General features: G+C 38.4%; 1 protein-coding gene across 1 annotated transcript in view; it reads left to right on the forward strand.

Annotated features, from left to right (window-relative positions):
- PJA2 (praja ring finger ubiquitin ligase 2) overlaps window positions 1–16,231 on the forward strand; it is a 33,785-nt gene extending 17,554 nt beyond the window's left edge. Inside the window, 6 exon segments of the mRNA XM_062604205.1 lie at window positions 2,962–3,147; window positions 6,052–6,231; window positions 8,276–8,381; window positions 14,041–14,155; window positions 14,443–14,558; window positions 15,726–16,231. Coding sequence (XP_062460189.1) covers window positions 2,962–3,147; window positions 6,052–6,231; window positions 8,276–8,381; window positions 14,041–14,155; window positions 14,443–14,558; window positions 15,726–15,857 — 835 coding nt within the window. The 3' untranslated portion in view covers window positions 15,858–16,231.
- Window positions 16,232–18,634: the final 2,403 nt, after the last annotated feature.

Genomic DNA, 18,634 nt, shown 5'->3' on the forward strand with positions numbered 1-18,634 from the left:
TTTAAACCGTCAAAAACCTTACCCCTAGGAAGTAAATTGTCAATAATTACTCTGTACAAAGGAGCAGTATGGTTTTCCACTCTCACAAGGTAAAGTTTCATGTTTAAAGGGTTAAGCCATATCACATGTTTAAATTTACATGTATAGCTGCATAAAAAGCAGAATGAACATATGTATCAAGTTAGATCCTGCAACTCACTATTCACTTATGTCCAATTCTGGCAGAAACTCACCCTGCTGATTACTGCAGCCTGAGCCTTCACCTCACCTTTTTGCTTCAACAAGGTGCTATTATGGTGTTAGCATGTAAAACCTATGTGTGGGAAGGAAAAAATCCTGCATATTTGTTAGAACCACATATGCTCCAAGTTGGAAGGGTCATCATAGGTTCCCAGAGGGTAGAGGTAGTGGGAGATGAGAATTGTATCAATTGACTTCCTCCATTTACTTTTAGATCAAAGGACAAGTACAGGCCAGTTAAGGCAGGGCAGAGACTATTCTCAGAAAACTTATGTTCAGATTCTAACTTAATCATTTTTGCTTTTGACAAGTGACAAGTCTGTAACTCTTTAACCAGTAAGTGGTGTTCTGCGTCTCCACACAATTGGGCACAGTTAAATCATAGAATAGCTTAGGTTGCAAAAGACTTTCAGAGGTCACCTAGTCAAACTCCCCTGCAATGAGCAGGGACATCTTCAATTAGATCAGATTGCCCAGAACCACATGGAGCCTTGAATGTCTCCACATGGCACATCCACTGCTTCTCTGGGCAGCCTGTGCCAGTGTTTTGTCACCCTCAGTGTAAGAATTTTTTTCCTCAGATCCAGCCTGAATCTCCCATATTTTAAAGTCATTATCACTTGTCCTGTCACAACAGACCCTGCTAAAAAGTCTCTCCCCATCTTTCTTATATGTATAAGTACTGAAAAGCCAAAAAAGGTCTCCATGGAGACTTCTCTTCTGCAGGCTGAACAGCCCTAACTCTCTCAGCCTTTCCTCATCAGAGAGGTGCTCTGTCCCTCTGATCATTTTTGTAGCCCTCCTCTGGGCCATCTCCAACAGGTCAATGTCTTTCCTGACCTGAGGACTCCAGAGCTGGACGCAGTACTGCAGGTGGTGTCTGATGAGAGTGCTGTAGAGGGGAGAATCACTTCCCTTGACCTGCTGGTCATGCTCCTTTGGATTTAGCCCAACATATGGCCAGCTTTCTGGGCTGCAAGCACACACTGCCAAGTTATGTCCAGTCTTAAATCCACTAGTAGCCCCAAGTCCTACTCCTCAGATGTTCTCAATCCCTTCATCCCCAGCCTGTATTGATACCAGGGGTTGCCCTGACCCAGGTGCAGGACCTTGCACTTGGCCTTGTTGACCCTCATGCGGTTTGCATGGGTCCATGTACCTGTTAAGCCTGTCCATGTACCTCTGGATAGCTTGCCATCCCTTAGGCGTGTCAACTGCATGAAAATCTGAAGTCTGGAAACTTAAACATTCAGTGTTTTTTCTTTGTTCAGTATTAATTACTTCAGATTTATACTCCTTTCTGGTTTGAACTAGTAGCTTTGTGTCAACTTTAAAGAAAGCAAATTTGGCTAATAACAAAGGAATATTATTCTAAACTATTTTGGAAATTCCTGAATTACAAAACAGAAAAAAGATTTGAATATTTGGGCTAGTCTTACAGTGCATTTAGATAACATTTTAGAATCTTTTTAAAAGGTTAGTATTCAGCTTTAGTTGGTATAATATAAGATGCATTAGACTGTATAGCACAGTTTCTTAACAGATACCATGTCTACTGTAGTCCTTTTACAAGGCCCAGTTAATGAATATTCTCATTTCCATAGTTGCCAAAATTGTGATAGAAAAATATATTCCTGCTTCAAATTAAAATCCTTCCATATAATCTGTGTCTTGATCTTCTTTATGCTTGTAAATCTTTGCATATAATATGCAATTTTTCAGAAGTACTTGTAATTCATTAAATGGCAAGATTGCTTGGAATTTACTTATAACATTAGATAGGAGGGTTTCTTTAAAGTGAGTTTGTAGGGGGAGACATAAAATTGATACCAACAGTCATACTGTATTTAGCAGATTGAAAACAGCTGCAGGTGTTGTGGATTGCTGTGTAAGATGTGCTCTGATAAGTATATTTGTATATTAGTAGTTTCCTATCACTCTTTGAAAGGACATAGCTACTTGACTGTGCTTTGAATTTTGCTAGCTGTCTTCTGCCACTGAGTATTGAGTGAATCTTCTGAGTGGCATTACCAGAGGTAGCAGTAGATAAATTCATTTTTCTTGAGATTCTGCCAACATCACTGTTTTGTTTAAGCTGCCCTCAGTATGTCATTTACTGCCCTTTTTTGTGTGATGGCTGACCAAATTCTTTTTGAAAAGCTCCCTGTTTCATCTGTCCAGGCTAGTGAATTATAATTTGCAGTAAGTCATCCATTGTATCTTCGTATGATTTTTCTGTTTTAAAAAGAAGGGGCATTGTATATGACTTAAAGGCTATGAGAGTTTTTAAGTTTTCTCTGTCTGAGAGGTAAGGCTGATATGGCTTATTGTTTGTTAAGCAAGCATTGGTTTCTCAGTGTCACTGCTGCTGTTTTATCTTTGTGTGCTTGGAGAAGGGCATGTAGAGTGGGTCTGGGTTTATTTTAATGAGTTATGTGCTCTGTAATGTACTCATGTACTCTGAAGATGTGGAGGGGGAAGAGCAAAAAAACTTCACAAAGTGAGATGGACAGAATTCTTTAACTTTTTTTTTCAATCAGCTCTTTACATATATTTGCCTTTTAGTACATCTACAAATACTACATACTGAATTTCTCCTAGATAAAAACAGACTATATTGAGAGCAATGTTCATAGAAAGTAGGAAATCACAGAACGCTTGTGTTTGCTTCCTTTTAAGCAGTGTTTAAATTCACACCCTGTTGCCTTGTTTAAATTGCAGCTCAGAATGCAGTGATGGAGAATGGTCTGCAGCTGCACCTGCATATTTTACTGCTACAGAAAAAGACCACTCAAGTGCTGAGAGCTGTGAGACTATCCCAGGCACAGAGAAATGTGAGCCTGAAGTGCAGAGAAGCAGCAGCAGTGGTGCAGAAGAGGAGAGCAAAGACTGCTCTTCACAAGGAGGGTATGGTTTTATTAGCTAACTTCCTGTAAGTTTTGACATGTAACATGGTATCCACATGACACCATGCAGAATAACAAATTCTAAAAGTAGTTACTGTACTAGCAGTAATAATTTACCTACATGAAAATTATTTGAATGCTTATAAGTATTTCAAATCAGGAGAAAAAATGGCATGTCATGTAAATAATTATATTTAATGAAAGATACAGAAATAATGAGGGCATTGACATGTAATGTTAATAGGGATAATAGACTTGATGTACTGACTTTAAAAAGCTATATTATGCCTGTTAATTGTAAAGACATACATGGTACATACCCATCTGATACTTAATACTCCTCAAAAAGCAATTGTTTATCTTTTCATTATTGCTTCTTATATTCCATTGCTGCTCTTTATTCCTGCAGCCCCATCAGTAAGTATAGTAAAGTATACTTGAACTACTTGCTTACTGAGAACTTAATAGAATCATAGAATCACAAAATGGTTTGGGTTAGAAGGGATGCTAAACATAATCTAGTTCCAAACCCTCTGCCATGGGCAGGACACCATCCACCTGACTAGGCTGCTCAAAACCCCATCTTACGAGGCCTTGGACAGTTCTGGGCAACCTGTGCCAGTGTCTCACCACCCTCACAGTGAAGAATTTTTTTTTCTTAATATCTAAACTTCCCCTCTTTCAGCTTAGAGCCATTCCCCCTGGTCCTGTCAATACAGGCCATGCTAAACTGTCTCTCCCCATCTTTCTTATAGGCCCGTTTCAAGTACTGAAAGGCCACAATAAGGTCTCCCTGGAGAATTCTCTTCTCCAGGCTGAACAGCCCCAACTCTCTCAGCCTTTCCTCATCAGAAAGGTGCTCCATCCCTCTAATAGGTTCTGTGGCCCTTCTCTGGACCCTCTCCAACAGGTCCATGTCCTTATGCTGGGGGGCCCTGAGATATGAATGCAGTGCTTCACGTGGAGTCTCACCAGAATGGAGGGGTAGAATCCCCTCCCTCGACCTGCTAGCCACTCTGCTGCAGATGCAGCCCAGGACACAGTTGGTTTTCTGGTCTGTGAAGGCATACTACTGGCTCATGTCAAGCTTGTCTTCAACCAAGAGCCTGAAGTGCTTCCTTTCAGGGCCGCTCTGAATCACTTCTTTGCCCAGCCTGTGTTTGTGCCTGGGATTGCCCTGACCCAGGTGCAGGACATTGCGCTTGGCCTTGTTGAACTTCATGAGGTTGGCATTGGCCCACCTCTCAGGTATGTCAAGGTCCTTCTGGATTGCATCCCTTCCCTCCAGCGTATCAACTGCACCATACAGGTTGGTGTCATCAGCAGATTTGCTGAGGGTGCATCAGTCCTACTGCTCATGTTGCCAACAAAGATGTTGAAAAGCATGGGTCCCAATACTGACCCAAAGGGACACCACTTGTCACTGATCTCCACCTGGACATTGAGCCATTGACCACAACTCTTTGAGTGTGATCATCCAGCCAATTCCTTATCCACTGAGTGGTCCCTCTGTCAAATCCATACTTCCTCCAATTTATAGACAAGGATGTTGTGTGGGGCAGTGTCAAATGCCTTGCACAAGTCCAGGTAGATGACATCCTTTCTTTACCTGTCAATGCCATGACCTCAAAGGCCACCAAATCTGTCAGGTATGATTTGCTCTTAGTCATCGACCAGCAACAGGATGAGGAGCAGTGTTCATAAACTAAACCACAAGAAGTTTCACCTCAACATGAGGAAGAACTTCACATTGAGGGTGGCAGAGCACTGGAGCAGGCTGCCCAGGGGGGTTGTGGGTTTTCCCTCCCTGAAGGCATTGAAAACCTGCCTGAACATGTTCCTGTGTAACCTGGTGGCTCTGCCTTAGCAAGGGGTTAGATCAGATGGTCTCCAGAGGTCCCTTCCATCCCTAACAATTCTGTGATCTTATCAGACCCCATTGACTTCTGCACCTTCAGGTTCCCTAGATGATCTTGAACCTGATCTTCTCTACCATGAGCAGTTCTTCATTCTCCCAGTCCCCATCTTTGCATTCTGTGACTTTGGTGGTTTTGGTTTGTTTAGATGCTTTGTGGAAAGAAAAAAGAAAATTGATCTTTTATCCTTATTTTTTGCTTTTTATAAAGCAACAAGCAATGCCTATGTGTTCTTTCTGTTTCTTCCACTCTTATGTAGATGGTGCCTACTACCAAGTAGTCCAAATCGCTGGTACTGCTTTCTTTAACATTGCCTTCTCTTAAGTTTTGGAGAATTAGTGTGGCTTTATGAAAACACTATCAAAACGCATCTGTTTCAGAACAACAATGAAGCTATGTACTCTTTAGGTTTTTTTTTGATGTGAACAGCCTGCAAACATACCCCTTTCTAATGTGATTCCTCTTTATTTGCCCTTTAATAAGGAAAGTGGACTTGCCGCCCTGTGGCTTTAAACATCCAGGTGATTTGTGCTCTTCTAGAAAGTACAGGAATGAGAGGAATCTTAGTCCTTATGCAAGTAGATTCTCTTGCAAATAGTATATTTTTGCGTTTGGGCCAAGCCTTCCCATGAAGGCTGTTTCAGGGTGTTGAGACAGCTTTTCTTTTTAGTAGCTTTACAAACTTCTAGATGAATAAGTATCTTCCAGCTCTGGCAGGGATACTGCCTGTACTAGTGAAAATGCAAATAAGGTGCTTACTGTACTACTGGCCTTGAGCATTAGACAAATAATTTTGCCATGGAATCATAGTGTTACTAGATTCTGAAACTGGAGCCGATGCCATTGGGAGTTTCTTTTTTTTTTTTTGCCTCTGCTGTCTGGGAAACATGCATCTTCAACCCTTGCAATATGTGTAGTTTTTGTTACTTGCATGTGTTTGTAATTTCTCCTACCTCTTTAGTTTCAGCTTTGCATTTATTTATTTTAAGGCAACCCTTGTTGGAGGAAGGAGAGATTCCTCCGTTACAAAACCAGCAAGTAGAAAGCATCAGTGATGTGGAAGCTAATCTACTTCATAATTTTGTGTATTCTGGATTCTTATTGTTGACTGGAAATGACAGTCTTGAGGATGATTCCAGTGAGAGTGAAGATCTGAATTCGGACCAGAGGTATGCCTTTAATAGTTTTCTGCATTAATTTCATAGGGCTTGTAGCTACTGTATCGCTTTTCATGTAAGATGTCAAAGATATTCCTGGCTATCAGTATGCACATGCTTCAAAGGCTGATAAATCTGAGGCTTAAGGCTTAAGGAACTTCAAGTGCTACATGCCTTCTGATGAGAGTAAAAGGAAGTAGATTTACTAAATCAGGCTGTGAGACTCTGAGAAATTGGTGCACTAAATATTCAAGGGATTGCTCTACTTCTTCAATTAATTTTCAAGGTGGTAAGTTTGGTGCAAATATAATGAAAGTAAAGCAACATAAATGTAGTCAGTATTCAAGTCAGTGCTATTTTATAATTGGTCTTCCCTCTTTTGCAGCTGGCATAGTTTAGATGTTATAAGCCTAATCTATTTCACTTTGAAATGCCATGTGCTTACCTAATATCATAGTTTTAAGGGCATTTTTCTATTTTCTGTCATAAGGTTACTGAAGAATATTGCAATATATTCATTACAAAAAAATCTGCAGATACCAGGAAGAAAGTGATTGGAGACACTTTCATGGCCTTATTTTAGAATAGTATAATGTGTTTAAGAGTGATCTAGACAGAATGCTTTCCAGTGAGATTTAACACTTGTTCTCTCTTTTTAAAAATACTATGGACTGCAGCATAGGCATAACAGAAACACTGGTATTTTTTCCTTGTGAAGCTAAATTGTGAAAAAGCACAACAGGTATTAATACATGGAATTCCAAGCTAGAAGTAAAGCATGTGTTCTTACAGCACCAGACAGCAAAGTAGCAAAGGAATTACAGAAAAGAGACAAAACTTGGTTTTTCAGTGTTGGAGGGTTAGCCTCAGGAAACTTGCTAATTACTCAAAATAGGAAGGAAGATGCTTCTCTAATAACACATTAAGTTTTGTCTGCTGACCATGTGCAGATCCACACATGACTTTTTACCTGGTTTAAGATTTGATACCTGAACATTGAAAATAGAACTCAAAGCAGCTGCCAAGCTATGAACTGTGACACAGAATGTAATAAAAATCTGAACAGTAATTGCAAAAAAAAAAACATATGTATTAAACTTACTAGCTGAACCATATGCCCTTTTACTCTGGAGCAGTCAATGGTAAAATTTGCCATCATATTCTCCTGAAGCCTATATTGTCTTTAGTGTGCCAGTGTACTGTGAGCTGTGAGGCAGGCTGCAGGGTGGCCTGGGAAAGTGTATTTAAGAAAGGATAAACAACGCTGCACAACAGAGTAAGAGAGAGGAGTGAGGATAAGAGAAGCAACCCTGCAGATGCTAGACTGAGACGAAGGGGAGGAGTTGCTCCAGGTGCTAGAGGAGGGATTCCCCTGTAGCCCTGAGAGAAAACCACAGTGGAGCAGGTAGGTACTTGTTGAAGGAACTGTGCCTGTGGAGAACCCAAGCTATAGCAATTGGTGAAGGACTGCAGCTTGTGGGAAAGACCCGTGCATGAGCATGTTTATAGTGAAGGACTGCAGCCTATAGGAGGGACCTACGCTGGAGCAGGAGAACTGTAAGAACAAAAGAATTAAAGAGAAGAACTGCCATGAACTGGCCACAGCCCTCATTCCCTATTTATCTGCATTGCTTGGAGTGGGGAAACATGGTGGAGTCAGGAGTGAAGTGAAGGAAGGGAGGGCTAAGGGTAAGGCATTTTAATTGTTGTCTTTGTTTCTCACCATCCAAATCTATTTTTATTAGCAAAACCTTTTAGTTAAATTAAGGTTCCCCTTTGAGTCTGTTTTCCCTGTGATAGTGATTCGCAAGTGATCTCCCTGTCTTTATCTTGACTCATGAGCTTTTAGGCCTATTTATACACCTATCCAGTTGAGGTGGGAGAGTGAGAGAGCTGCTGGATGGGCAACCAGCCTAGGTGAACCAAATACAACCAACTCATGTGAGTGTAAGATCACAGTTGTTAATCGGTGATGTGCAGTGATTTGATGTATCCAGCCCTCGTGTTGTTACTATTTGCTTTTAAATGACCATGATTCCCAACTCCTGTTTTTCAGACCACGTAGCGAGTCTGGTAATGGCCTAGGAGTTGCTCAAGCCGCTTCTAATGTGTACTCTATCACATTTGAGTCACTAGAAGAACGCTTACAAGAAGCTATGGAGGTATTAAAATATTTTTGGTGATATTATATTAGTGATGTTGAATCATTTTTTAGCATAATCTGAAAATTGGGAGAATTGGGGAAGAATTACTTTCCTGCTTTAGCTTGAAGTTTCAGGTCTGCAAGGTTGAAAATAAGCGTTAGAGATTCTTCTAAAGCATATAGTGCAAGAAGTCATTCATTGGTGCTGCTCCTTTTAGAATAGATATTAATTTCCTCTTGCAGGAAAAAAGATATTGATTTCTATCAGTTTAAACATGTAATTTAAATTATTCTAGGAATGTTTTCAAATTCCCTTCATAACAAAGAAAAGTTCTTACCTGTATCTGTGCCTATGAGATGTCCCAGCTTTATTTTATTACAAGAGTACAACTGGATGTCTCATGTTTTTATTCCTCAGTTGACAACTTTTCTGTTTGACTGTCTTGACTCCATGTGGTTTAAATTAAAAATAAAAACAAACAAAAAAACTGAACCAAACAAAACAAAAACAAATGTAAAAAACCCCAACCAGAAGCAAAGAAACCTTTTATCTTTACCTTGTTCTACTCATTTCATCTATCTAACTTTGGATAAACCAGAGCATTTCGTCTTTTCTGTGTTGCATGACATTGGTTACTGTCAGAGTGAATACAAAGCTAGCTGAAATTCAGTTTGCAGTATGACTATTCTTGCACTGCCAGAAATCTCCCCTGCTGGGTATTTTGTCAAAATAAGAGTTGAATGATGTATAGACTTATAATACGGTGTTACAGCAGTCAAAGTAAAAGTTGTGTATGACATAAATTTAGGGGCAGTTTGACTACTAGCTCTTGGTTAAAAGGGGTGAACAGGGCAGACTGTATGTCATAGTGTGCTTGAAGACAAAATACCAAGGATGCTTTAAAGTGCTTTCTAAAGCTGACTGTCAGGGGAACAATCATAGAGTTTTATTGGTTTTTTTTTTTTCCTTCCATGGATATGTGCACCATCAGTGGTTTTGTGAATAAACTTCATGGGGATTTTCAAGGGGTGGAAAGGTTGCTCCCTGAAGCTGGCACTCATTCAGTTTCCAGGTATTGTTCATCCCCCAACTTTATGTAGGAGGTCAGTGTTATTCATGGTCAAGTACCACAGGGTCTTCAGCTGCGTAGGATCTTGTTAGCATTACTCATCTGGAGACACTTCAGAACTGCTTATTAATATGTAGGAGGTCTGTTAATGTCATTACTATAAAAGCAGTATTTTGAAGTGTAGAGAAAATTCCTTGTCTCTTTCATAGCTGCTGGTTCTCACTACATCAAAAAGCACAGAACTACAGAAGCATTTGATCTCCTTTGCACCAAAGCAAGAGGATCTCTGTAGAGAGGCACAACTAATCTGATCTTTTTTTTTGTCTTGTTTCCATGTTAACACTTGAAGAGGAGACTGAGTTGTTACAGCTCTGAAATTTTCTTTCTTACTACCATGTAACAATGGTTTTTCTAGTTACTTTGTCAGATGAAACATTCACCCTCTTGTGAGGTTGACCTGTAAAAGCAATCCTGGGTGCCTGTGTGCATGACTCACTGAGAAGATGTTGCAATTATGTTAGTGTTACCAGGAACAGTGTCACTGAACACACCTGGCAAGCGGGTAGATGACTAGAAAGGTAGTTGTGCTCTGGTATCTGTTGAGCAGGTCACTGTGGCTGTTGGGCAAGAGGTAAAGCAAATTTTCTGAAGTATTAATTGTGCTTGAATTATCACTTATGTGTCTGAAACCTTATGGTGGTCATAGAAGTCTGGCATAATTTGAATTAGTCAGCAGAAAATGGTGGCTGTGTAATAAAAGGAATCACTATATTGACTAACTAAATGGTCAACACAGGTTTTGAGTAAAAATTATCAATATTTCTTCCAAATCTCAAGCAGAATATATAAAGCACCATTCCTCCTAGTATGAAAATGCTTACTAAAATTGTTCAGAAAATAAGAGCAAGGATTACACAAAAACTATACAACATATCAGTTGGGCAATACAGCAAATATTTTGGGAAGTGGAGAGAAAGCAAGCAAAAAAGGCTCTGTAATGTCTTAATTCTAATTACTTGTTGAATTAGTTTTAATTATTTGACGAGATCCTATCTTTTAATGTCCAGATAAGATCTAGATATGTTTTCTGCTTTCTAGAAAGTAAGACTTGCAAACGGCTAGTCCAGTGTCCTCTTTTAATGAAATATGACCTGACCCTGTCACTGACTTGATTGACATAGACTAGAAACTTGTGCTCCTGGAAGGACATTAAGTACACCTTTTAAACACAACTTTTCTGGTTGTCAGAAAATTGTAGATGAAGGTGTAGAAGTGTTCCACAAATTTAAAAACGTAATATCTTTCACTGAAAAAGTAAGTATCTTACAGTGTTACAAAGCCTTTTTCTGAACTTCAGTACTGCGGTCACAGTGCTTGCTCAGAAATCCAAAATGTGGCTTACAGCATTTTCAGGGTAAAAAAACCCCAAACCAAACAACTCTTTAAAAAACAAAACAAAAACAAGCAAACAAAAACTAAACCAAAAAACCAAACCAAAAAACAACCCAAAACGCAACTGTTTCTTTTGTGATAGAAAGAGCAAACTGAACTATCTTTTCAAGTCTGGGTGAAGAGATTGCTGAAAATGTCTTCACTTTCTTCTAGAAAATGCAATTTCTGATTTTCTATTTATAGGGTTTATGGAAAATGTAATATGACAGTTTTTGTTGGTAGTTTGTCACAACTCTATGTATGTATCATGTAGAGTTAGAGATCACTGTGAGGGGCATCTTAGTAACTAAGTTCAAGGTGATCAGGCTTGATCACTCTTTGAGGGAAGTAAGAATTGGAGCTAGTTTTTCTTCCTCGTGATTGGCATTTTATGTTCCTCATCTCTCTCCCCAAACATAAAGTGATTTCATCTATTCTTGACATCTTTCATGTTATTTTTGGGATCAGGACTTGTTATGCTTTTGCTAGGCATTTTTCTGCAGTATGATTAGATTTCATCAGATACCTTTTCTGATTGTTCTACAATTTTATTTCTCACCTTCCGGATCTTGCTTGCTTGCAGGTTTTCTTTCCCTGATTACACTGAAACTGGTTTGCCACTTTGCAGTTACATAGTATCTGTATATTTATACTCAGCTTTCTAACGGGCTACTTGCTGCTGGGGATGCGATCTCGGCAGTATTTAGATCTGGCTTTAGGGCAAACAGCTATTTCTTAAACCTTTATTATCTAATTCTGCCTATGGGTGTAACAGACCTCTGCTTTTGCTTCATAAAGTTGAAGTAGTAAACCTGTTAAAGTATTTTTGCACCAGAGATTTTGTAATAGAGAATTCTGAGCTTTTACTAATTTGTAGTATTCTAATTCAGTGAACAGGTTGGGTTAAGTTTAATTATAACATCACTAGTAATCTAATGACTGTAAATTTATTCAACCTCTTAATGATTTATTTAATCTGCATGCTTCAGTGTCAAATTCTTTTAGCTAAAATAGCGGATTCATGAACCAGATCTTTTTCACCTATAACAATGTAGTTTATTATGACAGCCTGTAGCTCAGAAACTTTTCTGAAAATTGCTCTATCCAGCAAGCTCATGTATTGTAGCTGTGAAACACTTAAAGGATGTGATGTAATGCATCCAGAATTCAAGTATATCTTAACTGGGGAGGAGGGGAGGGAGGAGGATCAGTTAATTGTGACACTTGAAGGAGAAAAGTAATGAACGTATAAAATAGGGGTTTTTTTGTAAATAGGAAAAAAAAAAAATGCTCTGTGAGATTCTGCGATCCTAAAATAACCTGTATGTGTGATTTATATTTGTTTTAAAGAAATTACTTAGCTGGGAGTATTTAGTTCATTAGTAGTATAGAACAGGAGCATCAGAACTTCATTTATGAATATTTCTTGTACCAACTCAAAGACATGAGGAGTTGTATGCTATGGCACTCCTGGTTTTAGCAGTGTCTGACATTTAGTTTTTGATACATGGAGCAGTAAGTAGTTGCATAAGTGATAAGAGGAAGAAAATAAAGGTATCTTTGAAGTTATACATTTATCTTATAAAAGCTGTAAAATGGCTGCTTTCGAAGATGTGATGTGAATCAGTCATTGTGGGGCTTTCTGTGATGTCTCTTTATTGTAGCTTTCAAAAGCAAACAATACAATGATTTTGTTAATTGGTTTCTGGTTTTGAATGCTAATATATAGACAGAGAAGTTTGACACATAGGTGACACTGCTTCCTTCTGCCTGGATCTTAACCTAACTTTTCCTGCTGTAGTAGGCAACCTAATTACAAATACCTACACCTTATTCTCAGACCACTGCCACTGTAGCAAAATACAGCAGGAAATTTTAAAATCATCTTAATGTTAGTCAGGCAGTATTGTCTGCTGTAGCAGAAGTGAATGTTTTTAAACTGTTAAATTGGAGGAGTGTACCTGTTTTGCATTGTAAAATGCACTAGGGATAACTGTCCCAGGATTTTCTTTTAATTAGCAGATTTCTAAATAAGTATGTGTGGCAGTAGGAGCTGTACATATTTGTCTTGTTAGCTCAATCTCTCTCTGCCTGCTACAAACATTTGACTGTATGTGTAAACATGCTAGTTTAGATCTGTGGTAGGATGGTTGCCTGAGCTACTTTGCCACTGTGATAAAAGTGCAGGCGTGTTTTCAGTCTACAGGTCTTGTAACTTTCTCTGAAGCTTAAGACGAGGCATTACTGAAGATGTTTGTATTATCTCATCTTTCTCTAGTATATTTTGGGGTTTTAGTTAAGTGTACCCCCCACATTACAAAAATGTTAGGTTATCTTAAACATCATACCAAGGGAATTTTGTGGCCATTAGAATAAATAATTTTCATGTTGATCAGAGCAGTATTTGTACTTGAGGAGCGTGACTGATTCATTCAGGATATGAACTAAATGTTTCTGTGTTCTTGGCTCTTCAGTTTCAGCTTGTTATGCTGTTGGCACAGGTATATCTAGTACATTCCGTAATGAATGTAACCAATATGAGTTCTGTTGCATTTCTTTCTACTGGAGGTCCTTAGTGTCTTAGGTAGTCGAATGTATGATGTTTACATCAAATCTGCCTGCTGCAGCATACGAGTCTTAAAAATGATTGATTTCAGAGGGCTGTGTCTCAAGTCATTATACAGATGAGGAGCATATATGTGGATCCTGTTTTGGTGCCTTTTTTTTTTCTTCTCTGAAAGCTTGCATTGGTCATATAGCTGAGGTACTTCATATTTTTGCTTGCACCTGAGTGATTTGATAGGAGAAGCCAGGAAACACACTGATGTGGCTTTTATTCTCAGAAAGTAATGACAGTTTTGTATTAGCAAGTTTTATTACGTTTTTGACTTGCTACCATTTCTGAAATTTTATAAAAGGACCAAATGTTCATTAGAGAGTTGTGACTCTGTCCTGATACTTTATGAAGGCTTAAAAACCAAGCTATTACTTTTTTGACCTTCACTTTAATCTCATTCATTATGAAAATAGAAATGATGTAGTGGCTAGTGTGACAGACTTAACTTCTATTTAAGAAAGTAGTACTATTGGAACTGGATTCCTTTTCTTGCTTTTTCTTTATATGGAATGTTACATTTGTGAGTAAAAAAAAACTTAGTTTCTGCTCACTTTTTTCAGAATGCTCTGGCACACTTGAGGCTTCTTGGATTTCAGGTTGACGAGGCTCATCCACCAGCTACTAAAGAAATGATAGATTCTCTGCCACAGGTTGTCATCACAAATGACCAAGATGGTATGGAAAAGTAATTAAGAATTAATTTCCATGAAGTTTATAAGAACAAATTTAGCTTTCTGAAATATCATAGGCACAGTTTCTAAACAGACTATGCAGCTGGCAATACTGGCCTAAGAGCTTTTGAATCTTGAATCAGACTTAATATAGCTTGGAGAAGTAATTAACTGGAGTAAGAGTAATTATATTTTTTAATCATTAGGGATACTGTTGATTATATATATTATCTTAGATGTAAACCACGTAATACTAATTTTTGATTTATTTATTTTTTATCATGAGTTTAGGTCAAGAGCAGCGTTGTATTATCTGTTGCTGTGAATATGTGGAAAACGAAATCATAACAGAGCTACCCTGTCATCATTTGTTTCACAGAACTTGTGTAACTCTGTGGTTAAAGGAAGTAAGTACTACAGGATTGATGGAGGGTTGGTGCGTTTTTTGAGTATTTGCATTCTTTTGTGAAGAACAATTTAAATTTCTGAAATGTGGGATGAAATACAAAGAACTGTGGAACCGAATTCTAGTGCAAGTGAGGAAAGTAACATATCTGTACTCAGCTGAAGGGCAATTTCTTGAACAGAAGGGGTATTTTTGTGAAGAAAAGCATGATCTGCTTTTATTAAGTATAAGTGGCTTAGTTATAACTCATTTTGATACAAGAAAAGCTTTCTTTACTGTACTCATATCTTGAAGTAAAGAAGATTGCTTGCTTTTCTCTGAGAAGAGTCAAGGATCTGTTCCCTTGCCAGAATATCAGGACCCATTTCTAGTGACAGTTAAGGTTGGTGGGAAGAATAGTGGCATGCATGTAGATTAATTTAAAAAAAAGTGTTTGGTAAGTCTATGTTGTATTAGATTTCATTTTCATCATCTGTAGTCAGTTTCCTTCCAAGTGTCTTACGAAGCTTACATCATGTTGAGGCTATACTAAAATAACTGCAATTAATGAACTGGTTATTTTCCTTGCACTTGCACTCTCCTTTACACCATATAAGCCCTGAACTTCCTAGTTGTCAGTGAGCCTACAGTGTAACACATTGTTTCTTCAAGAGGTACAAGAGAGATTAATTGACTCAGACTATGGAGATCAGATTGGAACACCTCTAGTGCAGGTTGTTGTTGGGTTTGTAATTTTTTAACTTTATAGTTTTAAAAAAGGTTTATTACCATTTTAACATTGCTTTTATTATATGTTCTGCCTTTTTCTGCAGTCACAGTAAACTGCTCTTGCTGAAAACTAGGACAAAATACTTCCTATTAGATGTGGGCTAGTTTATTTTTAATCCTTGCCTTGAAAAAAATTCTCACCTATAAAATCAATTCTTTGAAGATGACCTTGCAGAGAACCTGATGCGTCTGCTGTGCAACTGGTGTAAAAGCAAAATGAAGCTTTCTTCTCAGATTTTTAGCTGTCTTTTAGCTCCAGGTAGCTATCCAGTCAAATTTGACTTTGAGGCAGTGCTGTTGGGAAGACATTAAAGACTCCATAAACAATGACCTTCAGCTTTTCAATAGAATTGTATGCAAATTGCAAATGACCTGAATTTTTTTTTCTCTCTCCCTGTAGTCAGGAACGTGCCCGGTTTGTCGTCGTGCGCTTGCACGTGTGCCTCCTGAAACAGCTGCTGCCACTGTTTCTTTCCTACCTGATCATGACTTGGCATCTTCTGCTCACAGCATTACTGGAACTACAAACTAGGACCTGAACTTAAATTGCTGCCACCAAAAATAAAAATGTAAATTTTCCTCTTTAATTACAATGTGAATAAATTGTGTATAAAATACTATATTTAAAGTACTATCTATATTCTAGTTTAGAAAAAGGGTAAAAGACTTTTTCTGAACTCTTTAGGCTTACAATGATAGCTTAATTTTTCAAACTGCAAGTTAGAAGAACGTGTGGCAGCCTTGTTAGAGCAGAATATTCCTGGTAACTGCAATGTCTAAATCTTGTATTATGGTAACTTTACTCCTGAATGTGGCACTTTGTTCAAGTTCTTGCAGCTGCAGTGCAGTTGCATCTTGTTAATGGTATGCTTACTGGGTTTTCACAATAAAGTGCAATTGATCTCATATTTGTGTCAAATGCAAAGATGTTTTGTGATACCGGCAGTGGTAGAATTTGATTTCATTGCATAATGGGCAACTCTCCCACCTCTCTTTTCTTCCTGTCCTTTCTGAATAGTTTATAGCCGTCCATCACAGGATTCCAATCATGGGGTTCATTGAATCATAGAATCACAGACTCATTTGGTTTAGAAAGGACCTTAAGAATATCTAGTTCTAACCCCCTCTTCCAGGGGCACAGACTCCTCACCCTAGACCATTTTTTTGTTTATAAATGTGATAGTGATTTAATAAGATTCAGTGGTGAGGTATACTTGAATATTTGCTGCATAGAGGGCAGGGTCAGTCAAAACTGTCAGGGAAACCTCTGAGTCACAAGGTTCATAAAGAAACCCCTTGCTTTCTAAACTCCTTCTTAAAGAGGAGTCTGGCTGTGGCTGGATCCAAATGTAGTCTCAGAGGTCAAAGGTTTACGTCTAAAGGATTATATATGTACAATCAATCCTTTATGTCACTTGGCTAATATTTGAAAGTTGAGCATGTTATTAATCACTTACTGAGAATATGTGACTGCAAGGGCAAGGAATCTCCCAGCCTCAAGGAGTAACTTTGGGAGGCATCCTTACTCAAGGGGAGAGCCTGGTGCGCAGTGCCCTATCATGTAGGATTGCTCAATGGGCCCTGGGCTGTCCACTGATTATGGAGTGAGGTAGTTGTCTCATAGCCATGTTTGTGTACTAAGTACAGAAACTTGGCTTGAGTTAGACCTTGACCAGGACTATGGCTGAGGATGGTGGTGCACGTTGCTCAGATTAGCCCTTGGCTATTGTGTTGTTATCTGTCTTTGCTGAATCCACTTTGAATCTGGTGCAACCATCACAACCAAACAGCATCAGTTACCAACACTGGTGGTTATCAGTTGAACAGTATTATGGGAAATAAAGGTCAGGTTTGAACAACACACCACTACAGTGTCTTCTGTGTTTGCTTTAAACATTTAATCCATTTTTCTGTTGGCTCTGCCAGGACCTTGAACAGCCTGTTGTGTCTGAAGTATTTTAATTCCACAGCTTTTTTTCTTTGTGGGCTTCACCAGCTGTCTTTTGGTCCTAATTTGGAGTGGAAGCATTCACTTGAAACTCCTGCTGGAGGCAGTTTTTCAGCTGCCTGAGTTTACCAAGTGTTGATTTTCAGAACTCTGCACCACTGATTCCACTTGCTGCCCTGTACTAGGTGTACTATTAGCTCTGGTGATTGTTTAGCAGAGCCTCATCATATGGAGCTACCTTGGCTCCAGCACTTCCCTTGAATTTACATGCTTTACATCTGAAGTAAATCTATCACTTTGCTTTGTGTGGGATGTCGTTCCTCATTTCTCTCCCCCCTCCCCCCCCCCCCGAAAAAAAAAAATTATAAAATTATACTGCGTTAGTGTTGTGACTTAGCTTTCCAGGCTTGAATTCACTGATCATCACATTGACTTCTTACAATGTGGGAAATGATGTGTTCAATATCTGATGAGGATATCTACCATTAACAAAACAAAGAAACAAAAAAAAAAGGTAAAAACCAAAGAACTATAACAAAACACACAGACCCTATACCGCAAACAAAACCCTTCTCAACCTAGTAGCTACAGTGTGGAAAAAGCTAAAAATCTTTTTTCTGTTTTTGTATAAATAATCCATTTCTGCTCTGAACACACAGAAAATATTTTCTTTGCATTGCTTTTAACCTGTTCACTTGAATTTCATTGACAGGTAGATGGTGAGGTAGAGATGTTGAATCTGTAACTATTTTTAAGATGTTACCTTTTTGGTACATTTTTAAAGATACAAAAGCTCCCTTACTGTTCAGTTCCATAAAGAATTGCAAAGTTTTATTATGCAGAAAATTGGGTGTTGCAACAACAGAATTTTTCTGAACATGAAAATACTATAACATACTGTATCTTGTGCGGTCTTTTTCCTACAGAGACAGTTTACGAGTTTTGAATTGAAAAAATAATAACTGCATCTTGGGAACAGGGGGCTAGTTAAAACTTGTTGACATGATGATACAATTTGATATTTGTGCTCTGTCTTGAAAACTACGATTTTGCTAATTTTGGGGGGTTGTGTGGGTTTTTTATTGTTTTTTTTGTGTGGTTTTTTTTGCTTGGGTTTTTTTTCAGGTGGCACTAGGAAAAGGCCTACTTGAGTGAACTTTGTAACTTCAATTTCTCTAGGGTTTGGTTGGTTTTTGGTTGTTCTTTTTTTTCCCAGACCTCCCCTTGTTAGGAACTACTTCTTTAAATTTAAACCTTGAAAACTGTTTTAAAACCTTTGTGGTGCTGCTTGCTTTTTTGCATAAATACCTGTGATGTATGCTTACAAAATTCAATTTGTTCTTGAACAAAATATGAATACA

This window comes from Pezoporus occidentalis, unplaced genomic scaffold (genome assembly GCF_034315485.1).
Source record: "Pezoporus occidentalis ecotype Australia unplaced genomic scaffold, CSIRO_AGI_Poc_V1 ctg84, whole genome shotgun sequence".
Taxonomy (NCBI): domain Eukaryota; kingdom Metazoa; phylum Chordata; class Aves; order Psittaciformes; family Psittacidae; genus Pezoporus; species Pezoporus occidentalis.